At 43.4% G+C, this 15,543-nt stretch overlaps 3 protein-coding genes across 12 annotated transcripts in view; 2 read left to right on the top strand and 1 right to left on the bottom strand.

Moving 5' to 3' along the window:
- The window catches only part of sorbs2a (sorbin and SH3 domain containing 2a), a 73,482-nt gene extending 58,496 nt beyond the window's left edge, over positions 1-14,986 (top strand). For all 10 annotated transcript variants that reach the window (XM_079554146.1, XM_079554149.1, XM_079554153.1 and 7 more), the window contains 4 exons: positions 6,793-6,987; positions 12,642-12,679; positions 13,604-13,710; positions 14,656-14,986. In XM_079554146.1, the coding sequence (XP_079410272.1) occupies positions 6,793-6,987; positions 12,642-12,679; positions 13,604-13,710; positions 14,656-14,717 (402 nt within the window). In that variant the 3' untranslated portion in view covers positions 14,718-14,986. The remainder of the gene's footprint in view (positions 1-6,792; positions 6,988-12,641; positions 12,680-13,603; positions 13,711-14,655) is intronic.
- On the bottom strand, positions 1,328-5,894 carry LOC306960477 (uncharacterized protein). The gene is made up of 11 exons (XM_079552907.1): positions 5,252-5,894; positions 3,863-3,959; positions 3,536-3,716; positions 3,150-3,426; positions 2,897-3,074; positions 2,741-2,817; positions 2,471-2,657; positions 2,154-2,402; positions 1,869-2,040; positions 1,609-1,757; positions 1,328-1,535 (listed from the first exon to the last, which is right to left on the bottom strand). The coding sequence occupies exons 1-11, from the start codon at positions 5,567-5,569 to the stop codon at positions 1,360-1,362; spliced, it is 2,061 nt and encodes a 686-aa protein (XP_079409033.1). The 5' UTR covers positions 5,570-5,894; the 3' UTR covers positions 1,328-1,359.
- Positions 7,371-11,061, top strand: LOC306960476 (uncharacterized protein; the record flags this gene model as incomplete). Its single annotated transcript, XM_079552906.1, has 3 exons — positions 7,371-7,377; positions 8,458-9,611; positions 10,621-11,061. 3 exons carry the CDS (start codon positions 7,371-7,373, stop codon positions 11,059-11,061), a joined length of 1,602 nt encoding a protein of 533 aa, XP_079409032.1.
- Positions 14,987-15,543: the final 557 nt, after the last annotated feature.

Below are 15,543 nucleotides of genomic sequence, written 5' to 3'. Positions count from 1 at the left end.
GAGTACAGATTTGCATCGCAATCATTTTAACATTGAAAGACCTTTAACACCTAAATGTATTCACAAATGGTTTGACAAATAAAAAAATCTTTGAATCGTGGTATGATAAATGATATGTGACACATCTGCACATTGAGGTATAACACACTGCTGATCCTGAGTTGGATGAATTGGTTGATTTTATAAAGTTGTACTTTATCTGTGACATTAGTCCTATCATCAACATGCTAGCCGCATGAGTCGTAGTGTTGTCAAGTACATGCAGAAATACATGTTGTCATTAGTTCTAACAAAACAAAAAATATTAAAAAATCAATTAAAAGTTTATGTGCAGGCTTATGTGGGAGGGATGCATAAGCACCATTCTTCCTGGTGTATACATCGTGAGTTAGGAGCATTGTCTAGAAATAACTGGTACTTATATTAATTCTGCCCATAAACACCTAATGCACATAATGTGGCAAAAAAACAAAATGAATGATGAATTTATAGCTCATAAGCCACAATTCTCCCACCTGCTGGTGTAACATGTAAACTACAATTGCTAAATTATTTTACATTATATTCAGACATTTTTGGTCTTTCACAGACAAATCATAGACCCTGTGACTTATATTAATGATAATTTTTGTAATTCACACATTTTCTTTTTAGATATGACTTGTGAGAGTTAATAGTTAATAGGAAAAACTGGCTCCTGTGACATCATCACATTCTAGAACCTGCAAACAACCAATTCCTGACAAATGGCTTTACCCCGACATTACATACACATTTATATGTATAATCTACACTTGTATACATTCTCCGGCGACAGTGGTGCAGAGAGTGGAGAAGGTCGTCTTGTGATCGGAGAATTGATTCGAACGCCGCAGGTGCACACTGTCGTTGTGTCCTTGGGCAAGACACTTCATCCTGCTTCCAATATCTGCATACACTGGTGCATGAATGAGAGTTAATGGGTGACTGGTTCCTTGATGTAAAGCCCTTTGAGTGTCTAAAGCAGGTAGAAAGGTGCTATATAAATGTGACCATTTTACATTCAATATTTCTTTAGTGTCCTACAATGATACATTAATGAAATGTATAATGCAAATTGATCCACACTATGATCATCAATTTATCATCAATATTCTGGTGGGCTCTCATGGAGGTATACCTGAGACTGAGGTCCATCTCGTCTTGCCCACACCTCTGGTTCATTGTTAGCCATGTCTCTTGGCTGACTCATGTCTGCTTTCTGAAAAGATTTTAGTTGTTATTGGCATGTAGGCATGTCAGAAGCAAACCTATAACAATGATCATCTTGCATAGTGTTTAGTTCTGGAAGGTCTTATTGTATATTATCTTCTGGTCACCTTATGTGCTCTTGAAAAACCGTGACCTGTGCCTGCTTACTGCCTCCTTTTTGTCTGGCCTCTCATACTGACCACAGAGTGGTTCAGGCACAGGTATATTGTCCGAGTACTCTTGATATGGCGCCGCATCCTGAACCACGCACTCGAACAGCAGAGCCATCAGCTTGTCAATGTAGACTTGGGAAAAACGTACAACATAATTATTATTACAATACTAATACATAACCGTCAAGCTTGTTTTCGGACATACATGTGGTGGATTTGGTCTTCAGAGCTCTCACAGTATAGTCACCGTGTTTGTACTTCGGGTACACTATGGAGTATCTCAGCTCACCGGTAGAAGTTCTGGCATGTGTGCGTTGCGCGTTCTCATTGTAGTGCATAGCTGAAATTTGTAACCTAGAACAATCAAAACAAACAGAAGGCAGCACTGACATTATTACAGTTTCAAAGAAATATATAATGAGGAAATAAAAATGGATACTTTGAGAAGGTTTTGGTATTCATTACCTGGCCAACATTCCTTTAAAGGAAAAGCCCACACTTTTCGGCGAGAACCTAATGATCAGGCTGTGGAATGCCTCAATGTAGGACGTGTGGTACAGTGGGCTGATTTTCTCCACGTCCTTTAGAAACCGTGGAGCCAATAAAATGGCTGTGAGTCTTTCACATGCTGCTGTGCCTAAACAAAAATGATCATGACATCAATGGAAAATTTACTTGGTTTAGAAAGCCAATGCAAAATTTCCAATGCAACTTAAAATATTATTTAAAAAAAGCATAGTCTTTACATACTTGGCCTGAGCCACTGCCTTGCTCTTTCCCCAACCAGAGGCTCGTGTTGGCAGCATGGGAACAGGGCATTGTCATGGGCGTGAACATCCTGTATATGGTTGGCCACAGAAGTCCACTTAGCCACAGCTTCTTCTCCTGAGGAGGAAGTTGAAGCTGACCAATAAAGATGGTTGACTATGCTCTTCCTCCACGGGCCCACGTCCTGAGTGGTCTTTTTCCTCGCCAGCTCATCAATCTTCTTCCCAATTCCTATATATAAATGGATACACATAGTATTTTTTTTATTTTTTTGTGTTAACTTTACACTCAATACATACCCTTTCCCATGTGCCAAGGGTCGAAATAGTGAGTGATGTCCTTTTTTTCCTCCCTTATAAACTTCTGCACTCCTGTGTGTCTGTCTGTCACAATGGCCTGTACTTTGACACCCCTCTCTTCCAGCATGGTCAGACTGCGTATAAATCCCTCCTTCTCCATCCTTACACTGTTTCCAACTTCATTGCTCTGAAAGAGAACAGAATGCTCTACAGAAATGTGCACAATGATCCCTATTTAAATGTCCAAATGTAATCATGATGGTGTTTTACCTGGACAAGTTGGATGTCAATTACTCTGTTACTTTGCAGATTCATCATAGTGTAGCTACCATACTTGGCTGAATGTCCTGCAGCAATGCACATTACACTTTGGCATACTTTTATTCAAACATAAAAAGAATCTTCATTAATTAATAAATGATTTACCTGGAGAGTCAGCGCGCATATCCCCGCCCATTGTCAAAGCCCCACTAGCAGCTGCCTCCCTGATATGTTCATCCTGCTCAAGCTTCCACTGCCAGCTGACCGTTGGGATGAGGAGCTTGGCCTGATGCTTGTGAAAAGTTTGCTCCGACAGCCCTTGAATGTTGAAAGCCCTCAGGAACTATAAATTGTAAAGTAATATTACCAACTGAACAATATGGAAACATAGTCAATACAGATGAGAATTTGGCTCTACCTTGGAAATCTGAGCAAAACACAAGCCAGTGAAGAGGACAGCAGCACAAAGCTGAAGGTTTCCAGCTGGGATGTCCTTCACCATCGGCTGGCTGGACCAGTCGTTGAAGTACTCACAGGTTGGACAGTGCTGTTTCACCCGGAGGAGTGTGCCCAATGTGGCTGTGTCAACTGTACAACGATGAGTGCAGACAGGACATTTCTGGAAAAGTGCCAACAGTTGGTCCTCGTGAACGATGTACTTTTTGGCTTTGTGGGGAGGGACTTCAGTGGAAGCGCTATGTTGCAGAAAAAGGCAAATGTAACCATTGAAGACAATACAATCCAATTTGTTCCAACGTATATTTTTAAACATTACAAAAGCATTTCTCCCCCCATAATTTGTACCTTGAACAGTTCAGAGAACTGTCGTTCAGATGGAAGCTGGGGTCAAACACAGACACGTCACACCTTTTCCTTTTCAGTGGTGTGGAGGCTGCCTGGGGACTTTCAGGAAGAGGGATTTCCATGAAGGTCTCGGTACCACATGAAACGCTGACGCTCCTCTGTGGAACCTGCACTTGCAAGCCTGTTTACAAGAATAAAGAAAAAAACATTTTTAATAGCACTAAGAAATAGTTACAGTAGAATCTAGCAACAAATCCAAAGCAAAATGAAAATCTTATACGATTCAAATAATGTATTATCCAGACAATGTTATAAAAGACAAATCACCTTTGCTCCGCCTGCTAGGCTTCACATTGGCCTGGACACATGCATGCCTGCTGATGATCGGATCAGTCTGACAGGCCATTTCTCTGGTTGCTTTAGGCTGAAAACATAAGCAATAATATTAGTAATAACACATAGTTTTAAGGGAGAAAAGTCTTTATTTGTATAGTGGTATAGAAAGACTCATTTCTGCAGTGTAGATTATTGCGTTTTATATCTGAGTAGTAAACAAAGTAGAAGATGTTCCCAGCAAAGGTTTGAAGCCTGTGCGCTAAGACATATGTCTATTGTAGGGCTTCAGCAACCCAAACCATGAGCAACATGCAGCTACCATGCACCCGGAAAAATAAAACTAATTCAACACTAGAATTACAGAAATAATCGCATGTGCTTTGTGCAACAAGAATACTGATGAGGCCAGGGACAATTTGCTGTATGGGGTCTTCCTAATGACAGTAATACTTGACTTGTACTTGAGTAACTATTATTTATAAAGAAAAGCAGGCTGTCTGCTAAATATTATGGTACTTGACCTGAGGAGTATTGGGGTAATATTTTTCTATCTTTTAGGAACTAAATCTTGGACTTTTACTGCATTTACCCGTTTTTGGCTATGCTTTTGTGTTAGTTTCACACTGCAGTGAGCAGTGACTGCAAAAGACACAGGATAAGATACTAAACTTGACGTTATAGCTTTATTACTTTTAATATGTTGAAAAGTTAGCAACACAGCGCACTTCAGGAGATACCTTTAGCCTACTGTGACCACGGAGACTGTAGAGCTGAATGTTTTATTGTAATACCGTTGTTCAACACGCAGCTATGTGGACGTGATAAAAACAAACGCTAGTGACAGTCATGTCCTGGAGATCGCGTTAGCTTACGACATTATAAACTCAAGGCAAAAGTTAGCCCTCCACTAGCTAACAGAGTGAACAACAAAACCGAGAGCATGTAACATACTGCACTAAACTCAGCAATACAGCGGTGACCTGCTCCGCGGAGCCGCGCAGTTCCCTCGCGGGGCAGGGGGATGTTGAAGCCGGTCTGGAGGCGCAGTCAGCGCCCACAGCCCTGGGGCTGGATCAGGGCTGTTGTGGCGCTGAAATGGCCCCTTCGGTGCATTCAACATTTAAAGTTATTAGCGCTGTTGTGACCACGGCACCGGGTCGCCTACACAAAGCCCTCTACCCCACTCCAAATATGCTTTAGTATAGATATGCACGATTTACGTGGATGACCGTTTTCAGGATCAAAACGGCGTTTTCCGCCAAAAGGTGACAAGTCTGCAGCTCTTGACGTTATGTGTCTGACACTGCAGCTACAAAGATTGCTATTATAAGCGCCAAATCATCAATATTAGTTGTTTTGGTCATGACTTTGTTCACTCACCTCAGCTTGGCGCCCGAAAGCTCCGGGTTGGCGGGGCAGCAGTGTTGGTAGCTCCATCCTCAGTTGTGGAAGACCAAGGGTGGGGACAGCCTCGCTCTTCAAAAGGCGCTTCTTAGCAAAGCCAAGCTCAAACTCCATCAAGTTGGCGAAGGAATCACGCGTAAAATGTTCTTTGCAAACTCCAGCATAAGGCGGGAGTTCGCAGTTTTCCCCCAGGCCAATTGCGCGTAACCACTGGCGCCTAAAGTCTAAGTCCTGTGGAAAGTAATGTAACCCTACAGTACTATGACAGCCCACAACACTACACTTTCTCCCCATCCTGACAAACAAGACTACAACAAACACTACACGCTAATATTACACACAATAACACTAACTACAACTAATGCTAACACCTAGCCTATACTAAATGCACTCCGTTAATCTAAACTAACACACAATAACAAAATCAAACTAATCTAACCACGCTACGAAACTACCTGACTAAAGTAACTACACTAGAAACGCTAAAGAACTAACTAAATACTATGCTAATATACTGCTAACCTGAAAATCGATGTAAAATGCTCGCTCGCTATTCCAACTCCAACTCGCTACGGGGGCGTGTGCGAGACTCGGCTGGTTTTATACCCCAAGCGCCAGAGCGACACACGTCACACAGCACAAAGTCACGTCACACAGAGGCCAGAGCAAATGGAGAGACAGGGCACGAAATTCAAATAGCTCAACCGAAAATGGAGAGAGAGAGCCACACAGAAGTTTTTTGGCTCAAAAGGGAGATTTTATCTAATTTGCACTAAAATGTAAAAAAAATGACCAGGACGTGTAGAGAGCACTATAAGAAACATATTTATGCAGTTTATAAGCTAAGAAAAGTTGATTTGGTGCTTAGTTGTCCTTTAAACAATATTTACAGCCAAGTTTGAGTGAAAAAAATGATATCCATTGTGTAATTGGATGTACAATATCCCTCTCCCTTTGTCTTTTCTGTCAGCGTAGTATTTACTCTCACGGAAAAATTAATGAGTTAAAAAACCGCAACATGCTACGACACCTGCAGTGGCACTTATGGCCTCTAGGGACATGAGTTATGTAGTACTGCTTTGAAGACAGGGCTATTTTTTGAGCGGCTCGTTCAAAATCTTGATGCTATTTTAGTATTTATTTAGTGTTTGCCGTTAGCTTCAAAACTTGGATCTAAAGATTTTGGTACTTTTTTCGATGCCAATAGTACCTAAACTTTTTTTCCGATACCATACTGTTATCGTTTAGTGGTACCCAGCCCCTATATAGGATCTTTAAAGATGACTTCAAGTGCAATTTCCATTTGGATCAAAAAAGTTTATCTATTGAATTCCAAATGAATCAATGTGAGATCTGCTCACTTTCCCTCATTTCACTGCACCGATTGTGATTAAATCTATGGCCAGAGTTAGTTTTTGTCATGGGCTTTTCAATCAACAGGCTCTATCGAAATGGTCAGATATGCAATGTTAAGCGTCCGAGTGCAAGAGTGCGTTCATTCCGTGCATTGTTGGCAGGGAGAGCGGGTGATCGTGATTCGGCAAGTGGACCAGAACTGGTACGAGGGCAAAATCCCCGACACCACCAAGCAGGGCATCTTCCCCGTCTCCTACGTGGACCTGGTCAAACGCTCGCCGTCCAAAAGCTCCGCCCACCACACAGACACGCACGTGTACCCCGCCAGCAGGACGGCGAGCTCCACCCCCACCAAGGTACAGATCTCCAACACACGTATTATAATCATTAATACAACAGGACTGCTTTGGTTCCTTCAAATATTCTTAAGGTTTTTCAGGTTGTGGTAAAGGATTTAGGCAGCAGGGGGCACTGTTGGGTTATGTCTACTTCACGATTGAACCAGAACAGATGCAATGTAACAGCAGCAAAACATAAGACATAGCACAACGGTAGATTTCTCTGGTCAGTGGAAGAAAATTGACTTTAAATGTGTCAATTTTGAACAATATCAACATGTTCATGCCAAATTAAAATGAAGGCGTTATGTCAGGAGATACTTCAGTGGTTTGAAGTTGCCATATTTCATATCATTCTGTCTAGGGGCTGCACAATATGTCATCAAATTATCGTTATCGCAATGTCAGGTGATGCTAAACACACATTGCAAGAAACCACAGGCTATAACGAAACACATGGTAACTCAAATGTAAATGAGCAAGATTCAGTTTTAGTCAGGGTTGTCACCATTTTTAGCCATGTTTAGGTCCTGATTTAGAATAGTGTTATAGTTATACTTGTTTTGTTTTATGCTTGTTTTTTAAGCAAACAGTAGTTGAGTAAAATACACTGCCTGACCAAAACAAAAGTGACGCTCTCTAATATTTGGTTGGACACCTTTAGCTTTGATTACAGCTCACAGTCGCTCTGACTGTGTTTCAATGGGTTGCGTTCATGTGAGCAGGTGCCAATACAACTCAATGGGAGAGAAACAGTTTCCAAAATGAAAATTTTGATAGATATTGGATTCGCAAACCTGCCATATTCGTCTTATGGCGGAAAGTCCTTTCTACTGGCCAACATCATGCACATCTTTTTGAATATTGTCTCCACTTTGCGCGCCTGTATGAGGAAATAATTCGACCATAGTTCAAATGAGCTGGAAGGGAGGACTTTGAACTTAATGACACATTTGGTTTATATGAATTGGCCCAAGAGTTACAGAGAAATTAGCAAGAAACTAAGACTAAAAATCTGCAAAATGACAGTGTTGAATTTTCAGCTTTCACCTCAATTTTAAACTATAGGCTCTTTAGAATGTTGTGACGTCAAGTGAACGCAGCCTTTGAGCTTCAGCAATGTCAAAAGATCCTGTGTTGCACTTCTTTTTCACCAAAATCTTGTATTGATGATGGGAGAGTGTGACCACTGCACAAAGCCTTCTCCAGCACATCCCAAAGATCCTCAATGGGGTTAAGATCTGGACTCCGTGGTGGCCAATCCATGTGTGAGAATGACATCTCATGCTCCCAGAGCCGATCTTTCACAATGTGGGCCAGATGAATTTAGACATTGTCTTGGAATATATCCGTGCCGTCAGGGAAGAAGAAATAATGAAATAACCTGGTCATTATTCATGATGTCCAGGTAGGTCCATTCTTATTGATTGGGCACATAGCGTTGGCCTGACTACCGGCAGCGACCCCAGAACAGTTAGTTAAATCCAGGTAAAGGGCACTTTGTTTTGGCTCAGGCAGTGTATTACAGTAATGTCTTCACTATATTCAATCCATTATCGAACACCCTACATTTCAGTCTCCTATCGTGCAGCCGTAACTCTGTCCATTCTCAAGTCATAGTCACTGTCCCTCTTGTCTTTACTTTCCCGGAGCAATTCTACCACCTCCCTCCATTCCCCACGGCCCGCCCCGAGCAGCCCTCCCCTCTCCCTCCCGCCCTGAGAGCGCCCGCCCTGCAGACGGTCACCGAGGAGTGGCTGGCCCTCACCCTGGACCCTAGCGGGCGCTCCCTATGCCCCACGCCCGTGCCCCCCACCCCTCCCCCGCTGCCCCCCGACTACCCCGCCGCTGCACCCGCCTCCAGACCTCCGAGATCCGCCGCCCCCTCTCCCTCGCCCGCTCCATGCCACAGAGACTTCGCCTCTCCCCCTCCGGCGCCCGTTCGAACACACTGCGCGCCAGTGTCGCCTCCACCCACGTCCCGCCACTCCCATTTCGCTTTCACCCCTGCCGCTACATCCACCCCCACGCCCCTGTACGGTCACAGAAGCCAGAGTATCACTCCAGTACAACAGAAACCGAACGCGGCGCAGTTTTCTCCGCCAACGAGGCCGCAGTCCGCGACCAAAAGCCCCTCTCCTCTGTGGGACAAGCCTTCAGTTGAAGAAACCCTAAAAGAGGAGCCTCTTGTGATCGTAAAAGCGCACATAAAAGATCCACTAGAAATCAAACTAGACTCCAAAGACCCTTACGACGTGAAGCTACAAGTTAAGGACCCGTACGACGAACTTCTCTCCATGATCTTGAACGAGACCAGTGAGGATGTTGGCGATTCGAGGTTGTCCCCGGAATACCGCCCGACGCAGCAGACGGCACAGCAAAGCAGGCCCCCGACCGCCTTAAAGGCCCCGCAACCGGCCAAAGCGGAGGTCCGCCCCCGCAGCGGGCTGTCCGGCAGGATCTGTTTGGAGCTGCACTCGCCCGTGACGGTGGAGTCATTGTACGACCTGTGGGACTCGGAGGACGAGTTTGAAAGGCCGTCGCCGATCGCCAGCGGGACGACTCACACCGAGCTGTTCATAGAGGAAGAGGAGGACAAGGAGGAAGAGCTTAGGGCTTTGAATGAGAGGCTGAGTCCGCAGGTAGAGCATGGGGTGACGCATGACGTTCAAATACTGCTGTCCCTGGAGGAAAAGAGATCTTTGGTTTTATCGTATAGTGTTTTCATCAATATATTTCTAAAAAACAAGAGGCTATTTGACGCAACACTTGAAGCTCTGCATGAGGTTGATTATTTTTCTTGAGTGGACAAGTTAGAGAGAAAAGCATGCGATGCTAATGTAATTGTTGAAACTAGACCTCATTTATTTAGTTTGGAAGCACACATTTTTATAGTGTAATACCAGAGTAGACTTCCTATGCGCGATCCTTTTCCTCCAAGTGTCCCCTTTTCCTTTAGTACCCACTCAGCCCTACTCGGCAAAAACATGCATTACTTTGCAGTGTTCTCGTACATTCCTCTTCACAACTGGAAAGGGTCGTCTTTCCTGTAAAGCACTTGGAGGCAGCACCATGACACTTTTTTAAAAACTTAATATGAAATGTTGAACTATACCTGATTATAGACTAGGAAATGTTTCCTTTTATATTATATATATATAACACTTTATTTTACACTACCCTTGATACCACTCAAGGTAGTGTCAAAGTGTAATCGTGTATCGTAAACTCAGACATTAGTGAGAAAAATGCTGTGCGTCTTAATTATAAATATTTATATATATATCATATTTATGAATTTTCCAGCATTTCTGTGAAAGTGAGCCTGAAAAGTGAACCTGGAAATTGTGAAACATTCTCATAAACATGAATTGGGATGCTGCAAATATGTTTAGCAACATTTCAATTTAATGACTTCCTTGTTCACAGTTGTTAATAAAGGGAAAAAAACAGGTATAGGTCCTTTAACTTCTTAACCCCCACTTTTATGCCTCATTTGAAAGCTTAGACCTACAAAACTGATCTAAATATTTTTGAGTCGAGTAGTGTGCAGGAGGTGCTTCTGGAAAAGGCCCCGTGTATCCGTGACAGCAGAACTTCAAGTACACGACGTGCAGCTTCAAAGTTCAAAGCGTCTCTATCCCTCTCCAGGCCCGCGCCACCGCCGCCGCTTCCCCGACCGCGCCTCTCTCCAGCCCGCCCTGCCGATCCCCCGCCTCCCCCTCCTCCGTCTGCTCCCCTCCCCTGTCGCCCCGCCCACTCCCGCTCAGTCCCTCCCCTCCCCTGTCCCCCAGCATGCCCCTGACTGTGCGGTCCCCGAGCCCCTCCCCGTCGCCGCCCGTGTCCCCGCCCCCGCAGCAGCAGCAGCAGTCGCAGCGCCCCGCCTCCCAGCCCCCGCCCTCTCCCTGTCACTTCCGCCCGGTCCAGGCCTGCCCCGTCACCGGGTCGCCCGTCCCGCTGCACGCGCCCTCCCCTCCCCTGCCCCCCACGTCGCCCCGCTGCCCCCCCACGCCCCCCACGGTGCCGCACGTGGGCCGCAGGTCTCCCATGGTCAAGGTAAAGTCGGTATGTCGTGTGAGAAGTGACGGCTGATGATGTTTAACGTTCCTAAGCTCTTTAAACGCTGATGCTTTACGTGTGTGTCGTTGGTTTGGCCGAATCAGCCTGCAGCAAGACGCACTAACGCCATGAACGTGGGCAAGAATGCTTTGAAAACCTCCCATCTTGTATGTCTGTGTCGTACGTCTGCGCCTCGACTTCCTGTTGTGATACCGGGGTGCACAAAAACAACTTGATTTGAATTATACTTCCACGAGTTTCTGATGCGCGGCATGTTGTCTGCTAAATAAACACCCAAGCGGGAAAAATCAATCAACCTTTATCTTGTTTGGCTTTACAACTGCAGAAGTGTTTTCCATGAGTGCCTTGCCAGAAGCAAACAATTCAAATGCAAGAAAATGAAATGATAATAGTGGAAAAGTAGAAATGATTGTAAAGTGCACATGAAATGCAGTTGTGTGAGTGCAATTAAGAGGCAAGACCAGTTCTGAACAAGCGAGTTTCCCAGCCGATATATCGACCGGCCGCCTTACAGTAGGCACCCTGACACCAAAAGTGATGGAGACTTGCTGTTTCTTGCATTGGAAACGATTCTAGATAAATTGGGGATTTCACTTTCTTTTTTGCATAAAACTCATCTTCAAAATGTGTCCACTGGCAACAGCTAAATGTGTGCCAAAGTAGAGAGAATAAATGCAGGTTTATAATTGTTTATTTTTTGCTTGTCTATTCTCTCAAAGAGCTCCTAGCAGTACTCATGTTTACCAGCTACACTTTGTTATGTGACTAGGCGTGAATTTACACAGTTTTAATTAAGATAACAATAAAAAACAATGTTGTACAATGGAATACTTTGGCCCTTCTTGAATTCTGCTTCTCAGAGAAGAGGGTTAGCAACTTTTAAAAATGCAAAATGATCAGAGTGACGATGTTACCCCAAAAGCTTCAAAGTTTAAGGCTATAAGCAACTTGGTGTAAAGCTCAAGAAATGGCATAGGACACAAAAACTATAAATTAGCCTATAACAAATCATTTTTCAAACTTGACAATTAATATTTCTATGATTGAAAACGTTTTTACTATAGGCTATTTGTGTGATAAAAGGTACAACAAATTCACTATAATCAGCCTTCCCAACCTCTTTCATATTGGTGCCGTAACCCAAAAATCCACCTAGATCCTGCCCTCGTTTTCCATCGTGCTTTTATCGAAGGCCGGTCAGTGACGGCTCGTAACCTCGGGTGCTGCTGAGTCTGCCTGGGATTTGATGACTAATTTGCAGAACTAACCCGGCTGTAGCGTGTGGAGAGATTGTAGTTAAGGCTTTGGTCTCGAGCATGCTGTCCAAACCGCCCCATCGGGACGTTTGCTTGGTCTCTCTGACTGTTGAGCAGGACACAGTGATCGGCGGTAAACCTCCTCGTAGCCCCATCCTGACGAAAAGGTCCTATGTGTCGTCCGGTAGAGGTCGGAGGGTAGGGAGCACGAACTCATCCTTCATCACAATCTCAATTACACATATTTATAGAAAGAAATACAGTGATCAAGCCTAAAGTGGCCAATGAACGCTTGTTAAACCCACTTTCATGAAGTCTGTGTTCTGTGTCTCGCAGCGACTTGTGCAGGATGCGCTTCACGGAGGAGGAGACCCGTAAGTCAGATTTCTTCTTCTTCAAATGCTGTTCAGGCTCAGGCTTCTGCATAGACCAGGGGTGCCCACACTTTTTGTCTCCGAGGGCCAAAATGAAAAAGTGCCGGTGGGTCGTGGGCCGAATACAGTGATGTCAAGCACGAAACACATATAGTTGCAAATAATCATAGTTACTTTATATTATTTTTCAATAGCCTATACATTTGCATTTGATTCTACCTACGCAAATAACATGCTATATTAAAACAAATGTTAACTCTGGCAAAAGCCTAATTTTAGTAGAACAAAATCAACAATTGTAGCAATATAGTGCAAAATGTAAAAAAAAAAAACACCTGTATCTACAGCACCTACAGTGACTTTACCTCATTCATTTGTTAACTCAAAGAAAATGCAACATTAGATCATTTTGAAAGTATCAGTTCAGCATAAATTCTTTTATAAGCCGTTTTTTAACATGAACCTTTGTCAATGTCAAGAACCTTTGCAATAAAAGTTGGAAAACTGGGAAACGCTCTGTGATAAACACCAAGACACAACAGTGTTTCCTTAACTTTTGTGAAAGGAGTGAAACAGCGCCCCCAATTTGACGCTGGTGGCCAAAAAGTGTACTGCATACAAATTTACCATTGAGAATGAATGGGAGAGAATTAGTATTAATCACACGCAGCGCAAAAGTAGGTCACCCTCTGGCGGGCCAACAGAATTGTTTCGGCGGGCCCCACTTTGGGCACCCCTGGCATAGACAATCCATAGTGTTTTATTGTGAACAAAACCCATAGTTTGTAGTTTAAACCACTGCAAACGTTTCCAAAATGTCCACTGAGCTGAAGCGCTCAATCTATCAACGTCACATCGCAAAAAGTCAAAGTATACTTTCCCTTACTTTACAAGGTGTCGTCCCGTGTTTGTTGGTTGACGCAGGTACCAGGCCCTGTACAACTATCTGCCCCGCAACGAAGACGAGCTGGAGCTGCGAGAGGGGGACATCGTGGACGTGATGGAAAAGTGCGACGACGGATGGTTTGTCGGTAAGATAAGATATTTTGTAACCATTATGCCATGCTGAAGTTACGATGTTGTTCTAAGGGAGACATATCAGGAAAAAACAACCTTTTTTTAAGCATGTCATAGCGATTTCCTTGTCAAGAAACAGAGTAGTAATTTCACTTCATTCACACAGTTTTGAGTAATCCTTGGTAAATGTGGCTGTTTCTTCTTCTGCAGTTCCAGTGCTTCGATATCTCCTCTCTAGGTTATAATGTTGAAATCGTGAAACTGTTTCAACATGTTTAAAGCTCACTAACCAACATTGCATTGATAGTGTGTTATCAGGTCGTGCTGAAGCTCCGATGTAAAATGTGAAATTGGAAGTTGCTGCTGAGTTTTCCCCAGCCCTAGCTCCTGTATTTGTTACTATGTAATACTTCTGGAGACATTATTTAAAATGATTATTATAAAACAGGAAATATAAATCTTTTTAAGTCCGATTCTACGCTACATTATGTATGATATGGCTACTTTAGAGATGCATTATCCAACTTTTTATGTAGTGACCCAGTGGCTGCATGGGTGGTCAGCATGGAGCCTTTACTTTCCATCACAGTGGTCTCTATGAAGCTCTAGGATCAATTGTTTGGAAGGTTTTCACTGCGGACGGAGACTCTCACCAGAAAATCTACAAAACAATTGATCCTGGAGCGTTGTAGAGACCACTGTGATCACAGGTAAAGGCGCCTCGATGACCACTCATACAGCCACTGGGTCACTACAAGGTTAAATACGCACAAATATCCACTTTGATTGTCACAGAAAAGTTGCATAATGTACCTTTAAGGCCAAGGAAAATGTATATATTTTGTTGTGTTTGTTAAAAAAAAAATGTATAGTATTTTACATACCTATATCTTTCTATATGTTCATAACCTTCTTTGCCATATACATAAACATTCTGACCCACTGCTGTTTCTCTGAAGGGACGTCCCGGAGGAGCAAGTTGTTCGGAACCTTCCCAGGAAACTACGTCAAGCAGCTATAATAATGATTCCAGACCCTGGCCCCGCCCACTACAGTCACACGATCAATTTTTCCTGCTGCAGCCATCGAACTACGCACCCCAGGAGGCATTGGGCTCAGTTTCACACTGAACATTTAGCTCTCACTAGCCACCGTTGACAGACAGGACTGGTCTCAGACATGTTTTTTAGCCCTCTCTTTGTATCCTTACTTTTCTATCCCAAACTCTGAGCTCCAGCCCGCGACCCTTTGGTGAGAGAGCTGGAGTAAACTTTACACACAACAACGATAATCCCAGTGAACAGATTAAAGCAGAGATGACGTGAAGATCTATTTTTTATTCTTTTGCAGTTGTAGTCAAGCTGTTATTTTCTGTCACAGTGTTTTCTTGTCAAACATCCCCAAAGCCTTGGTTTGACGAAGAGAAATGAGCCTTTGTAAGTTGTACCTGTTTGCTTGGTCATCCTTAGAAATGACTGTATTTCTGACTGTCCAGACGTATCCATGTGGAAAAAGTATGAATTTTGAAATTATTATCAAGTTCATTTTGGTTTGAATGAGATATGGAAATACCCGATTTGCATTTTCATCTTCTGTCCGGAAATTTCAAAATTCCTCTTTGAAAATGAAGCGGTAACCTTCATAATGTGTTTGACGCTGTTCTAAAATGAGTGTGGACATCGCTGCTTGACATTTCTACTCATCACGAGGAACACAAACACGATTTCTGCAACACAGAATCTTTGATCTCTTACAAAAAGTCTGTTCAAAACGATTTCCTCGTCTGGAGACATATCATGCACAATTGACTATTTTGAGCTTTTCTTTTCAAAAACATACGGAGTGTC

Source organism: Gobius niger (assembly GCF_951799975.1).
Source record: "Gobius niger genome assembly, chromosome: 3".
Lineage (NCBI taxonomy): Eukaryota > Metazoa > Chordata > Actinopteri > Gobiiformes > Gobiidae > Gobius > Gobius niger.
The sequence above is the reverse complement of the archived record's forward strand: the minus strand, read 5'-3'. Positions and strand labels throughout refer to the sequence as shown.